Source organism: Gigantopelta aegis, chromosome 7 (genome assembly GCF_016097555.1).
Source record: "Gigantopelta aegis isolate Gae_Host chromosome 7, Gae_host_genome, whole genome shotgun sequence".
NCBI classification, from domain to species: domain Eukaryota; kingdom Metazoa; phylum Mollusca; class Gastropoda; order Neomphalida; family Peltospiridae; genus Gigantopelta; species Gigantopelta aegis.
In genome coordinates this window covers 36108400-36131492 of record NC_054705.1, presented here as the reverse complement: position 1 = coordinate 36131492, position 23093 = coordinate 36108400, and the positions used below count along the sequence as shown (strand labels likewise).

Genomic DNA, 23093 nt, shown 5'->3' with positions numbered 1-23093 from the left:
TAGGCAGCCACCTGTGTTAAAAGGACACTTTTTGACACTCCATTTGCTGGCTGCTCAACACAGATTTAACTGTAATTCCTTTTTGTTTTGTTTTTGTGTGTGTGTTGTTTTTTTTTTTTTATCAAAGATTAAAAATAGATTTCACATGCTGTTCAAATCTGCGGTAGTCCAGATTTCCTACAAACATTCGCGATAAGGCACGTTTACAGTACAATGTATAACAGTACTTACAATTAGACCAATTCTGACTTCCTGGTTAAAAGTTAACTAAAAGTAGGTTGTAGACGTCATATTTATCGCTGTGTCATTTTCACTGCAATGGTACTTCATGTTTATTTGTGTTCTTGGATTAGTGATTACGTTCGCTTCGTTAATGATACTGACGTTCATACTACCGAATACGGAATCTTTCTTGGATAATGTTTTGACTTGTCATATAGGCAATGTTATCTGTGAACGCGATACGTCACTGCACGTGTTTTTCGGTACCACTAAAATTCACTGCAACGAGATGGTTGACATGGAAATGACGATGTCGAAACCAGTTGTAAAATATTCTTCTGCCGTCTCGGTAAGTACTGAAAATAATAATAATAATAATAATAATAATATTAATAATAAACACAAACTAAACAGAACAGAACAGAACAGAAAAAAAAAAAAAAAAAATAATAACAATAATTATTATAATAATAATAATTACAACAAAACAAAACAAAACAGCTAGAAATAATAATAAACAAAACAAAGTTAAAGTTTGTTTTGTTTAACGACATCACTTGAGGATATTAATTAATCACCGGCTATTGGATGTCAAACATTTGGTAATTCTGACACGTAGTCATCAGAGGAAATCCCACTACATTTTCCACTTGGCAGCAAAGGATCTTTTATAGGCAATTGCTCACACAGACAGGAAAACACATAACCGACCACGGCTTTTGACCAGGTAAGATGCACTGGTTCAAAATTCGGTTGAATGGATCTATCGAGGTGCTTTGATCCTGCGACGCGAGCAATCAGGCGAGCGCTCAACCCACTAGGCTAAAACCTGTCCCAACAAACAAACACAAAACAAAAAGCAAAAAACACCACACACTAAAAACTACCCATAATATCACAATTATACTAGTATCCATAAAATATGTAACATATCCGCCGATAACGTAGACTGACGTTGATCGACGCAGACCAAAGAAATAATTTATAGAACCATAAGCGTAAAGGCTCCAGTTTTTGTAGAGGTGCGGAGGGGGTAGGTCGATTTTTGCCCGAATTGAACGAAAATGTCTAAATTTTCCTATTTGCATTACTACCAAACGTCAAAACTATGGGCGGGACTAGCCCGAGTACTCTGACTGTAAGAGAGCTCGGCGATCTATTTCGAGACTGGGCGAATCCGCCTTGTGCAGCAGTTACAGGGGTCATCTCATAAGAGGAGGCAGTACGTAGCACATACTTTTGCCGTATCCTGTCGATAACACCCCAAATGTATCCTTCAAATTCAAAATGGAATCAATAATGTGTAATTGTTTTGGTTTAATGACGTAATGAAATCCAAATTCATCCAAAACGGCATTAGCCAACTCTTCCATGTTGTAACTTCGCTTGATATGAGACGGCCCCTGTAACTGCTGCACAAGGCGGAATCGCCCAGTGCGCGATCACGTGGTCTACGTCTCGAAATAGATCGCCGAGCTTTGCAATTGTTGCGACGGAGTGTCACGAAGCGTAGCTGAATGTGGGTGCTGTCGGGTTTCTTTCTGTAGTATGTGTATTAGTGATTAATATGTGGATTTTTTTTGTATCATTTAACTCGAAAATGATTGATGTAAAGGTATTTGACGTCAAACATAGGATTGTTGTGGTATTAGAGCGGGACTCGTTGCCTACCGTTTGGTAGTCAGGAATTGCCAAAAAAAGACATAGGTTGGTCTCTGACTGTAATGAGAGCGTGTTTATGTCCAAATGTCCGTCTAGCTCTCTTACAGTCAAGAGTACTCGGGCTAGGGCGGGACGTAACCCATCTTCATAAATCAAGGCTAATATTCGTTCCTCGTATTCAGCCTTGATACATGTAGTCAAGTTTACTGATATCCACTACTAGCGCCCTCTATTGGAAGAAAATTTGTAACACCGATTATGTCCCTTACACGATGACATCGTTGACCAATCACAGCATCGGTAACATGTGACAATCTTGAAAGCAATATCAAAAATTAACCGCCGGACGCTGACGCTGTCATCTTTGTTTACAATAACAAGGGAATCTATAAGGAGCGTTGCGATTCGTTGCAATCAGATCTCATCGCATCCAATGAAATTTATGCATTTTGTGGCACGATTTCTGACTACATGTATCAAGGCTGAATACGAGGAACGAATATTAGCCTTGATTTATGAAGATGGACGTAACCCAGAGGTAAAGCGCTCGTTTGATGACGGTGTCTGTATAGAATCGATCCCCGTCGGTGAGCCCATTGGGCTGTTTCTTGTTCCAGCCAGTGCACCACGACTGGTTTATCAAAGACCGTGGTATGTGCTATCCTGTGAGTGGAATGATGCGTACACAAGATACCTTGCTACTAATGGAGAAATGTAGCTGGTTTTCTTGTGTTTCTCCGGGTCACTAACTGTTTTTATTATCGAGATCCTGAAATGAGCCAGGATGACAACTTGTGGAAATAAAAACCAGAAAGGTTGACGTATAAAATTAAACCATCAAATGTTCACTCTATACCTCAACATTAAATAAACTAATTTAGGCCTTGACACTATGTTTAGTTTGGTTCCCTCCCATTCTGCCTACAACCTACTTTGCCTACACCCATTTTGCCTACAACCCAGTATGCCTACACTCAATTTGCCTACAGTGTGTAAAAGTGACATCCCCAGTTCATAGTGGGACAATCCCTATTATTTTGTGTCTCAAACCAATATAAAAATATTGTATTACATAAACAATTAAGATTATAATGAACATAAGTAATGCAATTGGGGCTTAGTTGCGCAAAGGTGATTTCATGGTCTTTATGGTGATTAGTATTAGTCCAATGATCCCATACTGTGATCTTTAATATGTGATCAAAGTGAAATGGCCTTCATGATTCTTTGATATAGGATTAAAGTTCAACTTTGTACAAAATATTTGTTTAATATTTGTGAGGTCATTTTATAGTTTACTTGTTTTTGTTGTGTAATGTTAATCGTTTTAATACTAAAATATGTGTTTGTCATATTATATTGTCATTTTATTTTTATACATAGGGACCATACATGGAATGCTCCACTTTTAACTGGGGATGGCATCTTTTCATACTGAGTGTAGGCAAAGTGGATTGTAGGCAAACTGAGTGTAGGCAAAGTGGGTTGTAGGTAAAATGGGAGGACACCTTTATTTTTAACTCGGTGGCCGGTGGGCTACTAGGTTATAAAATCTAGTAGCCCTCAGTACAAATTGGTAGCCCCATAACTTAAAAAAGGGGGGGGGGGGGGGGGGGGAAAATAATCATTTATTTTTATTTAAACATGGTTTTAGAGTGATGTTTTTTTTAAAATCATGAGCAATATTTTGTAAAATATACACTTATGAAAACTTTATGATAGCCCTTAATGAACGATAACGTGTTTAGTTTAATCATTAAACAGAATTTGGGGAAATATTTAAAACTACGACATTGATATGTGACAGAATGAAGTGTCACATATGTGACATTATATACTCTTCAAAAAAAGAAACGCAAAAGGGTACAAATGGGTTATAACTCCGATTTTATGTTTCCTACCGGTTCATGCTTTGTGAATATAAGGTCATTGCATGTCCCAAACACATTCCCACGGTTACATTCGATAAAACGCAGCTACTGTACAATAAAGTTCCAAAATGTGAATATTCGCAAAAACGCAGCCACGTGCAAACCATGTCACCACTGCACGTGCGTTGTCTGCACGTGCAACATGAACACCGACAGTATAAAAGTGCAGGGTGTTCGCTTGCCTGGCCTCTGTATCTGGCCGACAGTTGACAATCCAGGACATGCCACGTCTCAGTGAACCGCAGAGAAACAATGCCATCGGCCGACTAGACGCAGGCGAATCCAGAACGGCCGTTGCCAGGGCATTCCATGTGTCCCCAAGCACCATCTCCAGACTGTGGGACCGTTACCAGCAACATGGATCAACACGTGACCTCCCTAGATCCGGTCGACCACGGGTCACTACCCCCGGGCAGGACCGCTACATCCGGGTACGCCACCTTCGGGAACGATTGACTACTGCCACCTCCACAGCCGCAGCAATACCAGGTTTGCGCAGGATATCCGACCAGACCGTACGGAACCGCCTACGTGAGGTAGGAATTCGTGCCAGACGTCCAGTTCGAGGTGTCATCTTAACACCACAACACCGTCGACTCCGACTGCAGTGGTGCCAGATTCATCGACAATGGCCTCAACTGCGATGGAGACAGGTGTGGTTCAGTGACGAGTCCCGATTTCTGCTCCGACGTCATGATGGAAGATGTCGCGTGTATAGGCGTCGTGGTGAACGTTATGCGGCAAACTGCGTGCAGGAAGTGGACAGATTCGGCGGGGGTAGTGTCATGGTGTGGGCAGCCATCTCACACACTGGCAGAACTGACCTGGTCCACGTGCAGGGCAACCTGAATGCACAGGGCTACATTGACCAGATCCTCCGGCCACACATCGTTCCAGTTATGGCCAACGCCAACGCAGTGTTCCAACATGACAACGCCAGGCCTCACACAGCACGTCTCACAACGGCTTTCCTACAGAACAACAACATTAATGTCCTTCCTTGGCCATCGATATCACCGGATTTGAACCCAATTGAGCATCTATGGGACGAGTTGGACCGACGCCTCCGACAGCGACAACCACAGCCCCAGACCCTGCCCGAGCTGGCAGCAGCCTTGCAGGCCGAGTGGGCCACCATCCCCCGGGACGTCATCCGTACTCTGGTTGCTTCAATGGGCAGGCGGTGCCAGGCAGTTGTCAACACACGCGGAGGCCACACCCGATATTGACTCCAGATGACCTTGACCTTGGTGGTGTGTCCTATCACTTACTCACAATGGACTAGAGTGAATTGTGAACAATCCTGCAACATTTGGTAATTATCGGACTCACCATTCAATAATTAAATCAATTCTCCAAATGTTACGACAATGTGGTTTTGCGTTTCTTCTTTTGAAGAGTATATATATGGAAAAAAAAAAAAAAAAAAAAAAAAAAAATTATAATAATAATAATAATAATCCCTACCTAATAATAATAATAATAGTAATAATAATCCCTACTTACCCACATTTGAAACTACTGATCGGAAATGGACAAAACAAACTATTTTTAAGGATGGCCTCTAATTTTGTCAAAGGAAGGGTAAATATGGTACGAATATATGTTTGGGTTTGTTTTTTATAAAACACCCCAGACTACCGCTGAGGTCGAGCCCTGTAATTGGTTTAGGATATTTGCATCAAGTTAAAGGCATGTTTGTGTAAATGATATTTTATTTAGTTCCATATTTCAAAGACGTATGAAGTTACCAAATCGAAACACAAATCGTTTTTTCATTAACCAGCCTGCGTAGCTCAGTCGGTAGAGCATCAGACTTTTAATCTGAGGGTCTAGGGTTCGAGTCCCTACGTGGGCTAGACTTTTTTTTTTTTTTTATTCCAAAATATTATTGTGATTTTGTATTGTCCCTACAGTTTATAACATCTTATTGGTTCTTAAAAATACAACAAAAAAGTAAATACTTTTTTAAAATCTTATTCCGCAATCAAAACAGTTTTCCGTTTTGTCCTTTCAGAATTATCGTTATGTCCTGCTCATGATTGACCCGGATGCTCCTTTTCCGTGCGCGCCCCCTGGTGTTACAATCAGCGATCACATACATTATGCAGCTGTCGTTAGAGCTGTGAGTATCTCTTCATTCTCTTATTTAGTTATAATAAATAGATTTGTAAATCTGACAGGTTTGTAAATGTGACAGCTTCAGAAAATGTAAAAAAAAATGTTTAAGTTCTTCAGCCCATTTGTTTGTAAGTCGTTTTAATAAACAGAAGTAGAAGGGGGCGGACGTAGACCAGTGGTATGTCACTTGATGTGCGCTTGATGTGCGGTCGGTTTAGGATCGATCCCCGTCAGTGGGTCTATTGAGCCATTTCTCGTTCTGCCCAGTGCACCGCGACTGGTATATCAAAGACCGTGGTATGTGCTATCCTGTCTGTGGGATGGTGCATATAAAAGATCCCTAGCTACTAATGGAAAAATGTAGCGGGTTTCCTCTCTAAGACTATATGTCAAAATTACCAAATGTTTGATAGCCGATGATTAATAAATCAATGTGCTCTAGTGGTGACGTTAAACAAAACACACTTTAATAATAAGACCTCGTCGTTTAAGGGGAACAATGTCAAAGTTGCAGTAATGGCGGTTCCAGCCAAATATATTTAACATATTTTTTCTTTAAAACATAAAGTTTATACTTTCAGCTATATGCCTATAAAAAATTACAACCAGATAATTCCATTTACTAGCAGAAAAAAAAAAAATTGGGAATTTTTTAGAGTTTGTCACACGCATTACCTAGTGACGTCACTGTTTTATGCGTACACATTCAACACATTAAGTTTACCCAAAATGTTGTGCGGTCTACTAACAAAAGAAACAAACATGGTAACCATGTAATATTTAGCCACAATTTATTCGGAAAACCCCTCTCGTCGTCCAGTGCAAGCCTTTTTTATAATTATTATTCTAGAGTTAATTATTGAAAAATTGTGCGTGAACTCGAATAGAAATAGAAGATAATAAACGAGTTACCAGTTATTATCAAATTTATGTTATAAGTGAAATAATTTTCACTTGTCACGAGCTTTAGCGATTGACAAATGAAAATTATTCCATGAGGGACAATTTGTAGTTGTATTAGAAATGATTGTGAAAATAACGGAATATTGTAGTTTAAACTTTGACGTAGGACCTTTAAGGCGAGCTGTTACTTTGGCTCTCCATTACTCTCCAGAGAAGTTCAAGAATATTCATTTTTTATCTCCCCTTAGCATGTAAATTAAAAAAAAAACCCTAAAAATCCAAAAGATCGAGGCCTAAATAATAAAGTTTTTCCCTAATTCTTTAAAAAAAAAAAAAGAAAAAAAAAGTGGTAGTCATTGAATTAGAACACTTTGCATTTTATTAATTTAAATAATCACTTTACAGAAAATGACCGTATGCACAGAAATTACATTAATAATTATTAAAGGTAGAAATTACCAAATAAAATTAATAATAATACTAAATGATACAAAAGAAATCATGACCGTAACTAGAGGGGATACGTGGGCAGGGGGTGGGTTGTCCTTTAGAAAATATGAAAACGTTCCCTTATTTAGTTTAGAAATGGTGGGTCGAATTTACAAAGCCTGTTTATGTCTCACACGCGTGGAACTACATACATTTACAATGCTTAAACACCTGTTTATGTCTCACACGCGTGTAACTACATACATTTACAACGCTTAAACACCTGTTTCACACACGCGTGTAACTACATACATTTACAACGCTTAAACACCTGTTTATGTCTCACACGCGTGTAACTAAATACATTTACAACGCTTAAACACCGACGTTTAAGAAAAACAGGCTTCGTAAATTCGACCCAGCTAGAAAAGAGAAGAAGAAGAAGTTTGTTTTTTGTTTAACGACACCATTAGAGCACATTGATTTATTAATCATAGGCTATTGGATGTCAAAAATACGGTAATTTTGACAGTCATAGAGATGAAACCCCGCTACTTTTTTCCATTAGTAGCAAGGGATCGTTTATATGCACCATCCCACAGACAGTATAGTACATACCACGGCCTTTGGTATACCAGTCGTGGTTCACTGGGCAGAACGAGAAATAGCCCAATGGGCCCACCGATGGGAATCGATCTTAGACCGACCGCGCATCAAGCGCGTTTTTCCACTGGGCTACGTCCCGCCTTTAGCTAGAAAAAAAGCTTATATTATTTTGTCAAGAGGTATTTTTCTAAATAACCCCACCCTGCTATTTTAGGGTAGGTACATCCCTGGTACCCGAATGTAGTCTAACAATTACAATTAGCAAGTTTTAAGTGAAGTGACGACATATGGTTAGTAGGGTTAGACAAAAAAAATACTAAAACAATTTTGTGAATTTTTTTTCTTCTTTATAATTATGAATATTAGCGAAAATCAAGTTACTAAATGACTGATACCCTATAACCGGATTTCTCGCTCCAGCCAGTGCACACGACTGGTACATCAGAGGCCGTGGTATGTGCTATCCTGTCTATGGGATGGTGCATATAAAAGATCCCTTGCTGCAAATGCTTGGTGGATCCATTCACTTGATTGGGTTTTTTTTTTCTCTCGTTCCAACTGGTCAAAGGTGGTGGTGTGTGCTTTCCTGGATGTGAGGAAAAGGCATATACAAGATATCTTGCTACTAATCGAAAAAAAAAAAAATGTAGCGGGTTTCCTCTCTAAGACTTATGTCAGACGTACCAAATATTTGACATCCAATAGCCGATGATTGATTAATCAATGTGCTCTAGTGGTGTCGTTAAAATTTAACTTTATATTTCCAAATAAACACAGCTTATTGCTTAGAATGCTTGAAACCTTAGTGGTATATGAGCATCTCGAAACCTTAGTGGTGTATGAGCATCTCGAAACCTTAGTGGTATATGAGCATCTCGAAACCTTAGTGGTATATGAGCATCTCGAAACCTTAGTGGTATATGAGCATCTCGAAACCTTAGTGGTATATGAGCATCTCGAAACCTTAGTGGTATATGAGCATCTCGAAAACTTAGTGGTATATGAGCATCTCGAAACCTTAGTGGTATATGAGCATCTCGAAACCTTAGTGGTATATGAGCATCTCGAAACCTTAGTGGTATATGAGCATCTCGAAACCTTAGTGGTATATGAGCATCTCGAAACCGTAGTGGTATATGAGCATCTCGAAACCTTAGTGGTATATGAGCATCTCGAAACCTTAGTGGTATATGAGCATCTCGAAACCTTAGTGGTATATGAGCATCTCGAAACCTTAGTGGTATATGAGCATGTCAAAATATATTGCGCTTATTGTTTAGAATATTAGTTTCTGCATATTGAATGTGTTTCTGGTCGTCAGATTGTTTGTAGTTGCTCATATTTCATCATTTTAATATAAAATCTTTCAAACGTCCATTATTTGGAGGTAGAATACAAATTGGACTACTATAAACACTTTTAGTCAGAAACATGGATGGAAACTCAGTATATAGTCCCTTTAAGTGAAAACTATTGAAGAAAAAAACCTACAAGCCATGTTTGATTACTTCCAACGCTAATATGAAAGGTATCCCAATAAAAGAATAAAATATAATAAAATATAATTTAAAAAATAATAATAATAATAATAAAAATAAAAATAAAATTTAAAAAAATATTTTAAAAAATAAATAAAAATAAAAATTAAATTAAATTAAAAAAAAAAAAAATGTAAAAAAATATTTTAAAAAATAAATAAAAATAAAAATAAAACAAAATAAAATAAAATAAAATAAAATATAAAACAAAATATAAAAAATTTAAATCAAATTAATAAAAATACTACTAAAAACAAAAAATAGTAACACTTAAAAATATATAAACAGCCAACAAAATATATCATTTTGAATATTTATTCTACTATAGCACAAAATAATAAATAATAAACACTTCGGACAAAACACAATAGCACTTTCAGATGCACATATAGTCACTAATTACAAGTCTCCGTTATCGTACGGTCACATCGAAAGTTTTCTGACAAACAGAACAGACCTGAACAGAACACATCCTTCTAATAACTCAAGTCTGCAAACAACGTCAAAAGCATTCTCTCCCAGACAAAACTTCTGTTACGATATCACAGTTTTTATCCAGGTTTGCGCGGGTGAACGATCGATGGACGGAAATTATGTTCGAAAAGTTAATTAGTTCGTTCAAAACAGACATGACCACCTGAGCTGATCTGAATCGGCCATGTTGCACACGAGAACAGACGACTTCCGGTTTGACGCGACCTTCCTCTGGCTGAACCAGCGCACGAGCTTGGCCCCTAATCCTTTCGTCATCCTGACCTTCTTGACTGACCTCATGTTGACCTTCTCGTCTGACGCGTCAGCCACGTTCTTCGAAACACTGACAGAGTTGTCGGACCTGGAAACCTGCGACCACTGCCTCTCGTCCGTCTGCTGACAGATACACACGTTGTGGTGACGTATACACACGATCAGCTGGTCTTCCGTCGGTAGCGAAGAGTCGTTGTCGACGTCATCACAGAGGAAAGCTGTGTCCAGGGGACTTAACTCTTGGTCAAAATCGCTGCTGACGTCGCTGCAGTCGGCATCCGAGCAGCTTCCTTCGCTGCCAATGACGGTGAGGTCGATCAGCGAACACTGGAAATAGCAGCCATCTTGCCACGGGATGGAGTCGGTGGATTCGATACTCGTGTTACTTTTCTTGGAATAGGAAGACATTTTTCTTGGCAAAAATATGACAGTGATCGTAAAGTGAAATATAAACTGATGAGACTGATGATAAGTGTGGTGATAGCTGTGAACAGTGTTCAGGTATATATATTATGGTCACGCGACTGGCAGGTTCCACTCGGGTGACGAGCGAGGCATGTCACCCGGATGTGATTGTTTTCACGACGAGGCGACACAAGACATTGAGGTGGTTAATTACCAATCTGATAGAAATAACCGCGTTCACGGGTCATTAGATTTTAGAGACGGGCGTAACAAAGTTGAAACAAAAAATGAAGGTGATTGTTATGAAAGCAACAAGGATTTAGACAGTGTTTAATTGTTAAAAACATACTTAAATTACAAATTGAGATTTTCAAACACATGGAAAGGGAGAAAAAGGGTAACGAAGAACCAAAAAGGTCACACGACAATGGCCTCATGTATTATAATAAAAGTTTACTATTTAGCCAATACTTAACACTAAGCCATAGCTCGAAATCACCCCTCCCCTTTCCCTGTTATGCACGGAACTCTCTGGCGAAGTCAGAGGTTGTTCCCACAACAGGCGTGCTTGAACAGTTATCTGCTGGAAGCATGCCAAATATTACCTCCCCCACCCCCACCCCCATACACACACAGTTTACTATTATAAACATTTGAATACCCTTTTGCATAAATCAAAAAAAAAAAAAAATTGTAAGTAAATTTTATTTAACAATAAAATTCAGTATTTTAATCTAATAATTTATATAAACCATTTTTTCACCTTTCGTACAATTCCCGTCATCGTTCCTGACAGTCATAGCTGAGGGGCCGGGATTTAGTTCAATCGGTTAAGTGCTTGCTTGAGGTGCTTGCGTCGTAGGGTCGAACCACCTCAGTGGATCCATTTAACTCTCTCTCTCTCTCTCTCTCTCTCTCTCTCTCTCTCTCTCTCTCTCTCTCTCTCTCTCTCTCTCTCTCTCTCTCTCTCTCTCTCTCTCTCTCGCTTTCCAACCAGTGCACCACAACTGGACAAAGGCCGTGGTATGTGTTTTTCTGTCTGTGAGAAAGTACATATAAAAGATATCTTATTGCATTAGGAAAAATGTAGCAGGTTTCCTGATGACTACATGTCAGAGTTACTAAATGTTTGACATCCAATAGCCGATGATTAATTAAACAATGTGCTCTAGTGGTGTCGTTAAACGAAACAAACTATTTCCTGACAGTCATTTGTGGACTTAAATATATAAATACATACATATACAGTTTAAAGTACTGCATTTAAAGGGGCACTCTGAAGTTTATTTTTTCTATTCAACTTGTTATAAATACACACACACATATATATATATATATATATATATATATATATATATATATATATATATATATATATATATATATAATGTTTTATTTAACGACGCACTCAACACATTTTATTTACGGTTATATGGCGTCAGACATATGGTTAAGGACCACACAGATTTTTGGGAGGAAACCCGCTGTCGCCACTACATGGGCTACTCTTCCGATTAGCAGCAAGGGATCTTTTATTTGCGCTTCCCACAGGCAGGATAGCACAAACCATGGCCTTTGTTGAACCAGTTGTGGATCACTGGTCGGTGCAAGTGGTTTACACCTACCCATTGAGCCTTGCGGAGCACTCACTCAGGGTTTGGAGTCGGTATCTGGATTAAAAATCCCATGCCACGACTGGGATCCGAACCCAGTACCTACCAGCCTGTATACCGATAGCCTGCCACGACGCCACCGAGGCCGGTGTATGTATTTAAATACACCTATTTCGTAAACAATTGGGGTTTTTTCTTTCTTCAACATATGAGATTTTCAAACACAAGAAAAGGGAGAAAATGGGTAATGAAGAACCGAAAAGGGTATTAAAACAATGACCGTATATTATACAGTTTAAAGTTGTGCATTTAAAGTCGCATTCTCAAGTTTAATATTTCTGTTCAACTTGTTATGATTATATATTTAAATACGTCTATTTCGTAAACAATGTGCTGTTATTATTGTTAACCGGCCTCGGTGGTGTCGTGGTTAATCCATCGGACATAAGGCTGGTATGTACAGGATTCGCAGCATGGTCCCGGCTCCCACCCAGAACGTGTTTTTAACGACTCAATGGGTAAATGTAAGACCACTACACACACTCTCTCTCTCTCTCTCTCTCTCTCTCTCTCTCTCGTCTCTCTCTTCTCTCTCTCTCTCTCTCTCTCTCTCTCTCTCTCTCTCTCTCACATTAAACCCACAGACCACATAGCTGAAGGGGCGAGATTTAGCTCAATCGGTTAAGTGCTCGCCTGAGGTGTTTGCGTCACAGGATCGAAACACCTCAGTGGATCCATAGAACTGATTGTTTTTTTGTTTTTTTCTTCTTCCAACCAGTGCACCACAACTGGTCAAAGGCCGTGGTATGTGCTTTCCTGTCTGTGTGAAAGTACGTATAAAATATCCCTTGTTGCATTAGGAACAATGTAGCAGGTTTCCTCTGATGACTACGTGTCAGAATTACCAAATGTTTTGACATCCAATAGCCGATGATTAATTAATCAATGTGTTCCTGTGATGTCGTTAAAAAACACACACTTTAACGTGTCAAAATTAGCAAATATGTTACATCCATTTTTCGATAATTAATAAATCAAAGTGCTTTAGTGGTGTCGTTAAACAAAACAGGTACGTGTGCAGGAATTTTAGCGGGGGGGGGGGGGGGGGGGGGTATATAAACACAAAAATAAGTTGAAATGAAATGAAATATTATTGTTTTTCAAAATATGAAAAAATTACACTTTTAATGTCAGTCGAATTCATAAGCAGATTTACGTCTAAATTTAAAGAAACACGTTTCCAATTTGAGATACTATCATACTGTTTACAAACTACTCACTCCTTGTTATTTATCATTTTTTGTTTTCCAGATAAACCAAATACTATTGCCGGTTGATATTCTAATTGGTAAGTATTTATAATTTTCAAATACTATTGCCGGTTGATATTCTAATTGGTAAGTATTTATAATTTTCAAACAATTAATATAACGACCGTAAACCATTCAGCTGTTGTTATTTTGAGGGCAGGATTCAACCCCTGCAATTGCCCACGGCAATCGGCAATGCCGTGGAGATTGCCGTGAAGTTCTCCACGGCACCTATTTTGCCTTGTACTATATTCAGAATTTTTTCAATGGCATGTTTTTTTGCCGTGGACATTTTGTTAATTGCAGGGGTTGCGGATTTAGCTCAGTCGGTTGAGTGCTCGCTTGAGGTGCTTGCGTCGCAGGATCGAACCACTTCGGTGGATCCATTCAGCTGATTTGATTTTTTTTTTTTTGTTTCAACCAGTGTACCACAAAGGCCGTTGTATGTGTTGTCCTGTCTGTGGAAAAGAGCATATGAAAGATTCCTTGCTGCATTACAAAAAAAAATGTAGCGGGTTTCGTCTGATGACTACGAGTCAGAATTACCAAATGTTTGACATCCAATAGCTGATGATTAATAAATCAATGTGCTCTAGTGGTGTCGTTAAAGAAAACAAACTTCTTTTTTTTTAATTTTTTTTTTTTTGGAAGTGGGGGGGGGGGGTATTTTGTTAAATTTGCAAACATAATAATAATACAACGGTGGTTACAAACAAGCTTTAAAGGTACATTCCTGAGTTCGCTGCAATTTTTAAGATGTTATCGACTAACAGAGACTTTTTCACGACTGTAATTACATAAAATATCAGTGGCTGTATATTAAACATGTTTCTAATCGTTCTAATATTTGTAAAAGGTTAAATTATTTGAAGACAAAATCCAGTTTGGGCTTCTTACAAATATTAAGACGACCAGAAACACATTGAATATACAGATACTGACATTCTAAACAAGAAAATATATTTAATATGTAAATTTAATCGTAGAAATGTTTTATTTGTCGGAAACATCTTACAATGGAGCAAAGTCGGGAATGTCCCTTTAACTTGTATCTGTTCAAACTGAAGCCAGTTCTTCGCCAGCAAAGAATAATGAATTAAAAACGCACCTGATAATTGTTTTTAATTATTGGTTTTAGGTCTTGCCAACAAGAAATGACTAAGTATATTGGCCATGATGTTATTTTATGACGCAGCCCCGTAAAAGTATAACATTGTTCTTTGTTGTTTGTGGTGCGTTTTATTGGGCTTGGTGGTGTAATGTTTAACCCATCGACTTAAGGCTGGTAGGTACTGGATTCGCACGCACCCCCCCCCCCCCCCCCCCCCCCCCCCCCCCCGGTACCGGCTTCTAATCAGCGCGAGTTTGACAATGGGTATGTGTAACGCCACTACACCGACTTGTCTCTCACTAACAGCTAACCCTCTGTCCTGGACAGACAACCCAGAGAGCTGAGGTGTGTGCCCAGGACAGCGTGCTTGAGCCGTAATTGGATATAAGTATATGTATAAATGGACGGTTGAAATTGGTTACAGATTACCGGCCTCGGTGGTGTCGTGGTTAAGTCATCGGACATACGGCTGGTAGGTACTGGGTTCGCAGCCCGATACCGGCTCCAACCCAGAGCGAGTTTTAATGACTCATTTGGTAGATGTAAGACCACCACACTCTCTTCTCTCACACTAACCAGTAACGGCTAACAACTAACTCTCTGTCCTGGACAGACAGCCCAGATAGCTGAAGTGTTTGCCCAGGACAGCGTGCTTGAACCTTAATTGGATATTAGCACGAATGTAAATTGAAATGACCACTACATTATCTTCTCTCTCTCACTAACAAACTAAGGACTAATCCACTGTCCTGGACAGACAGTCTACATAGCTGAATTGTGTGGCCACTACAGCGTGCTTGAACCGTAATAAATTGGATATAAGCACGGAGACTAGTATAATGAATGATTGAAACTGGTTTCAGATTACCACAGTCCGCACCCGAGTATAGGCATACACCGGTATCAGATCTACCTATTCGACTGGTCTCCGGGCAGACAACTCGTCATGCATAACGACCCCGACAACCGTACACTATTCAACATGGACGTCTTCAGAAGCGACAACAATCTCAACGGACCAATCACAGCCTTCCAGTTTCGAGTCATGCGCAGTTGATTTGATAGGCGTCCGGAAGAGGTTAGGGTGGCTGATACTAGGCGGAAGTGGAAGCAAGGAAATGACATCAGTTATCCTCGGAACAGACTCAATATCACTATGTAAAGAAGTAATTATTCGTAACCATGTTTGAAACAATGAAAATGACAATAAATTTTAAACCAGTAACATGAGCAACAAATAACATAAACATTATCCCTGGAACGAACGACAATAATTTGTGTCCACCAAAAAAACCCAAACCTGCCACCATTGGCTTAGTCAGGATTTAATGGCGGGGGGGGGGGGGGGGGGGGGGGGGGGGGGGGGGAGACTCACTATTGGGGAGGAGGGTCAACCCACACTATGTATGTGGCGTAGCGAGGTGGAAGGGCCAACTTTTTTTTTACTGTATTAAATTTTATAAAATAATACATACATACATGCATGCATAAAAAAAAGAAAATCGATGGGGGTGGGGTATGGCCCCCGTGGCCTCTCCACCTCGCTACGCCACTGACTGCCACAGGTAAAGCCCATGAACTACGGCAATTCATATCGCATCTACGGCAAATGCCGTCGGATACGCCGTTAATATCGAGCCTTGTATGTATGTAGCCCTGTTATTTTTTTTCCTTTTAGCCCAAAATATTTTTTTATTCAGGATTTTCAGTAATTTTGGTTACAAAACATACGTAATGTATCTTGATATTTGATTACAGCTTGGCACAAAAAAAAAAATTCTGATGTTAGCTTCACTTTATTATAGACTTACCTTTTAAAACCAAAACTCACGACTTCAAAAAATTATAGTCCGTTTGCGTCAAAAAGGAACCGATGAATTGCAATGCAAGTCTCTAATTAATAAAGTTAGAATTCATATGACAACATACACGTATTATTAAGTTTTAAACCCACACCAACTTAAGTATAATTCTTTTTGGAATTACCACCAAACGACATAGATTAAATCCCATTTTTAATACAGGGGTGAAAACAAATGTTAGAACAGCCAGTATATATGCAGCTTCTCTTACATTGTCACTGAAGTAACTGATAATGCAGTGCACGGTGACTAAAGGTAGAACTGTGCATGCATTACCTTAGCTGTTCCGTTAGTTGTCTTCACACCTGTATCAAAAACGAAGTTTCAGCCTATACAATTTTGATGGCAATTTGAGGGGCGAGATTTAGTTCAGTCGCTTGAGGTGCTTGCGCAACAGGATCGAACCACCTCGGTGGATACATTCAACTGATTGGGATTTTTCTCGTCGAAGCCAGTGCACCATAAATGGTCAAATGCCGTGGTATTTGCTTTCCTGTCTGTGGTAAAGTGCATAAATATTATAAGAGATCCCTTTCTGCATTAGAAAAATGTCGTAGCCCAGTGGTAAAGCGCTTGCTCTGGGATCGATTCCCGTTGCTTGATGCGCAGTTGGTCTAGGATCGATTCCCGTTGGTGGGCCTATTGAGCTATTTCTCGCTCTAGCCAGTGCACCACGACTGGTGAAACAAAGGCCGTGGTATGTACTACCCTGTCTGGGATGGTGCATATAAAAGATCCCTTGCTGCTAATTGAAAAGAGTAGCCCATGAAGTGACGGCAGCGGGTTTCCGCTTTCATTATCTGTGTAGTCCTTAACGATATGTCTGACGCCATATAACCGTAAATAAAATGTGTTGAGTGCGTCGTTAAATAAAACATTTTAAGAAACGTAGCGGGTTTCATCTGATTGCTACGCATCAGAATTATAAAATGTTTGACATCCAGTAACCGATGATTAATTAATCAATATGCTCTAGTGGTGTCATTAAACAAAACAAACTTTATCTTTTTAAAACTTGTTGATGGCAGTTTGTAAACGTTTTTATTTACACTGATTTTTTTGTCCTAACAATGTTGGTACGGGTTTAAAACTTAGTAATATGTTTTTATATGAATTTTAACTTTATTCATTATAAAGCTACATGCCACTTGGTTACTTTTTAACGAAAACGGCCAATTTGCGCTCGCTTGATACGCGGTCGGTTTGGGATCGATCCCCATCAGTAGGCCCATTGGGTTATCCTGTCTGTGGGATGGTGCATGTAAAATATCCCGTGCTACTAATGAAATAATGTAGCGGGTTTCCTCTCTGTAAAAATAACCAAATGTTTGACATCCAATAGCTGATGATTAATAAATCAATGTGTTCTAGTGGTGTCGTTAAAGAAAACAAACTTTAGCTTTATTTGCTGTCATAATCAAATTACGTGCTGCTGACGTTACGTTGTACTCCGTCAACGCTCGCTGACGCCATATGACCGTAAATAAAATGTGTTGAGTGCCTCGTTAAATAAAACATTTCCTTCCTTTAGTCAACGCTCGAGTCTCCGGCATAAGGGGAAGAACTGTTGAATTATATTTGTCATCTGTGGAGTTATTTCCCTTCGTCCATTCATTGGATGGCAGCATTTGAATCTAGAACTGGCCTATGTGGTTAAACCATTGTAATTAAGGCTGATACACAATGAGTTCATATAGGATTTCACCCACAGCGAGTTTTAAATAGTTTTAACGAATTAATGCCGAAAACATATGGTTATTTTGACACTTGGTCTAGAAAGTAAAGGAATGCAAGTTTAATAGCACTACAGTATGTTTTAAACAACGATTATTTTGGTGTTGTAAAATCTTATAACTTTGGGAGGAATTTAGCTCAGTCGGTTGAGTGCTCGCTTGATGTGCTTGTGTCGCAGTATTAAACCACCTCGGTGGATTCATTCAACTGATTGTGTTTTTCTCATTCCAACCAGTACACCACTACTGGTCGAATCATCGTGGTATGTGCTTTTTTGCCTGTGGATAAAGAAAGAAAGAAAGAAATGTTTTATTTAATGACGCACTCAACACATTTCATTTACGGTTATATGGCGTCAGACATATGGTTAAGGACCACACAGATATAGAGAGAAAAAGAAAGAAAGAAATGTTTTATTTAACGACGCACTCAACACATTTTATTTACGGTTATATGGCGTCAGACATATGGTTAAGGACCACACAGATTTTGAGAGGAAACCCGCTGTCGCCACTTCATCGGCTACACTTTTCGATTAGCACCATCCCATAGACAGGATATCACATACCATGGCCGTTGATGTACCAGTCGTGGTGCACTGGCTGGAGCGAGAAATAGCCCAATAGGCCCATTGACGGGGATCGATCCCAGACCGACCGCGCATCAAGCGAGCGCTTTACCACTGGGCTACGTCTGACACCCTACATTACGTTCGTTATTTCTGATACTCTTCAGAGCAGCAAGACATCTTTATATCCATTTACCTACAAACAGGACAGCACAAAAGAAAAGAGAGGAAACCCGCTTCCGCCAGACAAGCCACTTCTATTAATAACACGACGAGATCAATTTTATATGCACTTTCCTATTATCAGGACAATAAATACCACGGCCTTTGATATGCCAGTCGTGGGACACTATATGGGACGGAAGAAAAAAAAGAGAAAAAACCCCTAAAAAAAAACCCAAAACCCCCAAACAACCAAACCCGAATCTATCGAATGTGATCGATCCTGCATATGCCACCGAGTCATATACTCTTCAAAAAAAGAAACGCAAAAGGGTACAAATGGGTTATAACTCCGATTTTATGTTTCCTACCGGTTCATGCTTTGTGAATATAAGGTCATTCATTGCATGTCCCAAACACATTCCCACGGTTACATTCGATAAAACGCAGCTACTGTACAATAAAGTTCCAAAATGTGAATATTCGCAAAAACGCAGCCACGTGCAAACCATGTCACCACTGCACGTGCGTTGTCTGCACGTGCAACATGAACACCGACAGTATAAAAGTGCAGGGTGTTCGCTTGCTTGGCCTCTGTATCTGGCCGACAGTTGACAATCCAGGACATGCCACGTCTCAGTGAACCGCAGAGAAACAATGCCATCGGCCGACTAGACGCAGGCGAATCCAGAACGGCCGTTGCCAGGGCATTCCATGTGTCCCCAAGCACCATCTCCAGACTGTGGGACCGTTACCAGCAACATGGATCAACACGTGACCTCCCTAGATCCGGTCGACCACGGGTCACTACCCCCGGGCAGGACCGCTACATCCGGGTACGCCACCTTCGGGAACGATTGACTACTGCCACCTCCACAGCCGCAGCAATACCAGGTTTGCGCAGGATATCCGACCAGACCGTACGGAACCGCCTACGTGAGGTAGGAATTCGTGCCAGGCGTCCAGTTCGAGGTGTCATCTTAACACCACAACACCGTCGACTCCGACTGCAGTGGTGCCAGATTCATCGACAAATGGCCTCAACTGCGATGGAGACAGGTGTGGTTCAGTGACGAGTCCCGATTTCTGCTCCGACGTCATGATGGAAGATGTCGCGTGTATAGGCGTCGTGGTGAACGTTATGCGGCAAACTGCGTGCAGGAAGTGGACAGATTCGGCGGGGGTAGTGTCATGGTGTGGACAGCCATCTCACACACTGGCAGAACTGACCTGGTCCACGTGCAGGGCAACCTGAATGCACAGGGCTACATTGACCAGATCCTCCGGCCACACATCGTTCCAGTTATGGCCAACGCCAATGCAGTGTTCCAACATGACAACGCCAGGCCTCACACAGCACGTCTCGCAACGGCTTTCCTACAGAACAACAACATTAATGTCCTTCCTTGGCCATCGATATCACCGGATTTGAACCCAATTGAGCATCTATGGGACGAGTTGGACCGACGCCTCCGACAGCGACAACCACAGCCCCAGACCCTGCCCGAGCTGGCAGCAGCCTTGCAGGCCGAGTGGGCCACCATCCCCCGGGACGTCATCCGTACTCTGGTTGCTTCAATGGGCAGGCGGTGCCAGGCAGTTGTCAACACACGCGGAGGCCACACCCGCTATTGACTCCAGATGACCTTGACCTTGGTGGTGTGTCCTATCACTTACTCACAATGGACTAGAGTGAATTGTGAACAATCCTGCAACATTTGGTAATTATCGGACTCACCATTCAATAATTAAATCAATTCTCCAAATGTTACGACAATGTGGTTTTGCGTTTCTTCTTTTGAAGAGTATATGTCGTCCCACTTAGTAATGGTTAAAAGTTAAAGTTTGTTTGTCAAACATTTGTTAATTTTAACATATAGGAAACGCGTTACATTTTTGTTTTCGTTAGTAGCAAGGTATCTTTTATATCCACCATCCCACAGACAGGATAGCACATACCACAGCCTTTGATACACCAGTCGTGGTGCACTGGCTGGAACGAGAAATAGCCCAAATGGACCAATAAAACAACAAATCATATTTTTAGATGCATTTTCCGGAAAGAGTTCCGAATCCCCCCCCCCCCCCTCCCCCCTCCCCCCCTTATTAATATTCGTTATATTCATCAACCCTAACCCTAATGTTATATATATTTTTTATAACAGAGGGGTCAAATAAGGAACTCTTGCCCAATTTCCTATAAACAGGGCAATAAGCAGTGGTTATTAGTATCGAAAAGACTGTTCACTGCACTCCAGTTATCTGTACAGATTATTGAATTTAAAGTCCCCCGTGTCTTCGCGAACCACTCCTGGTGTCGTGCAATATAGCTTAAATGGACTGATGGACACCAGCGGGACCGTCAGTTCGTTCGTGTGAATTAACACCACACCGCAGTAATCAATTTGTGAAACCCGATTCTTGGTCAAGCGCTGGGCTTGATGGTTGTATATTACACCTTTCTGCACTTATTTGTGGTCACGAAATACGGCAAATTACCATCTGGGAAAATGGGCGGGTGAGGGACGTGGTCGATTTGTATTAAGGCGACGCCACACGAAGCGACTGCAGAGTACGAGAGTAGTCACGAGAATAGCCGATTTTCCATGCAATAGGCTATTCTCGTGCGAGGCATAACTCGTATCGTGTGGCGTCGCCTTTAGAGCGTTTGTTGAGTGTGTGTGTGTGTGTGGATTGCAGTGACAGTCGCCAGGGGGAAGAACTTTGGTTTTTCCCGATCCATGCAGTGTACAGATACTGCCACATCAAAGGGTGCGCGGTTTGTGGTTCTTTTCTTCTATCAGTGGAAAAGTACATATAAAAGATCCACTTCTGCCTTTTTAGTAGAACTAACCAACAGTATGGGGGGGGGGGGGGGGGGATGACGTACTAAAAACACCCTTACTCCTCAACCCCCCCCCCAAAAAAAAAAAAAAAATAATAATAATAAAACAATAATAATAATAATAATAATAAAATTAATAAAATAAAACAAGAACACAACAAAAAACAAAACAAGAAAAACCATCAAAAGAATACAAATATAGTATTCAAAATAAGTAGGGGATATTCAAATGTAACACAAGATAACAGAGATGTATTAATTTTTATTGCATTAAAGATAGTGATGTTGGGTGTATACTACCAAATCAAATCCCATAGATGACAACAGTAACATGTGGCTAAAACTCCTACCTGCAGCGTATCAATCGACATAAACGCCACGGATATAAATACTACCACCCCTCACAGTTAAAGTGAATCGGAAAAAAGTGGGGGTCAAGTTGCTCGTTTCTGAGATAACGGGTAGCGTCTATGACTACCCTAGTTCCGTACAAAATTCGAGTACTTTTTTTTTTCACAGGTACTCCATACATGTTTCAAGCACAAGGCTACTTGACCCAGTGGTACTAGATGAATAAAATTGTATACATTTTTAGCCCAGATCAAACTATATTTTTTTTACAACAAGAAAGAAAGAAATGTTTTATTTAACGACGCACTCAACACATTTTATTTACGGTTATATGGCGTCAGACATATGGTTAAGGACCACACAGATTTTGAGAGGAAACCCGCTGTCGCCACTACATGGGCTACTCTTCCGATTAGCAGCAAGGGATCTTTTATTTGCGCTTCCCACAGGCAGGATAGCACAAACCATGGCCTTTGTTGAACCAGTTATGGATCACTGGTCGGTGCAAGTGGTTTATACCTACCTATTGAGCCTTGCGGAGCACTCACTCAGGGTTTGGAGTCGGTATCTGGATTAAAACTCCCATGCCTCGACTGGGATCCGAACCCAGTACCTACCAGCCTGTAGACCGATGGTCTGCCACGACGCCACCGATGCCGGTCTTTTTGCAACAAATGCACTCACATTTATAACCAATCACAGGACTTGTGGTGTTCACTTCTCTGTCAAAAGTTGGGTGCACATCCAACTTTGACCCAGCCGGAAGTTATTTGGTTTAGTACTATCTATATGTCCGGAGGAGACACAGATAGGCAACAGGAGTGGTGCTTGGCAATTTAGCGTTATTCAATATTTGCACTAGTAACCGGGTAAAACCCTGGCGGTTCACCAAGCACGCACGAATCCGACGTGGCATGCTCCTGATTAAACGTCCAATAACATTTTGGGGGATCCTGTCCCATTCCTCTTGGAG

The 23093-nt window shown here is 40.5% G+C and overlaps 1 protein-coding gene and 1 non-coding gene across 2 annotated transcripts; both read left to right on the top strand.

The window, feature by feature from the left end:
- The first annotated feature begins 467 nt into the window (after window positions 1-467).
- On the top strand, window positions 468-15792 carry LOC121376741 (CEN-like protein 1). The gene is made up of 4 exons (XM_041504507.1): window positions 468-571; window positions 5833-5940; window positions 13489-13525; window positions 15462-15792. The coding sequence occupies exons 1-4, from the start codon at window positions 512-514 to the stop codon at window positions 15653-15655; spliced, it is 399 nt and encodes a 132-aa protein (XP_041360441.1). The 5' UTR covers window positions 468-511; the 3' UTR covers window positions 15656-15792.
- On the top strand, window positions 5601-5673 carry Trnak-uuu. The gene has a single exon. It is a non-coding gene; the product is annotated as a tRNA-Lys (tRNA).
- Window positions 15793-23093: the final 7301 nt, after the last annotated feature.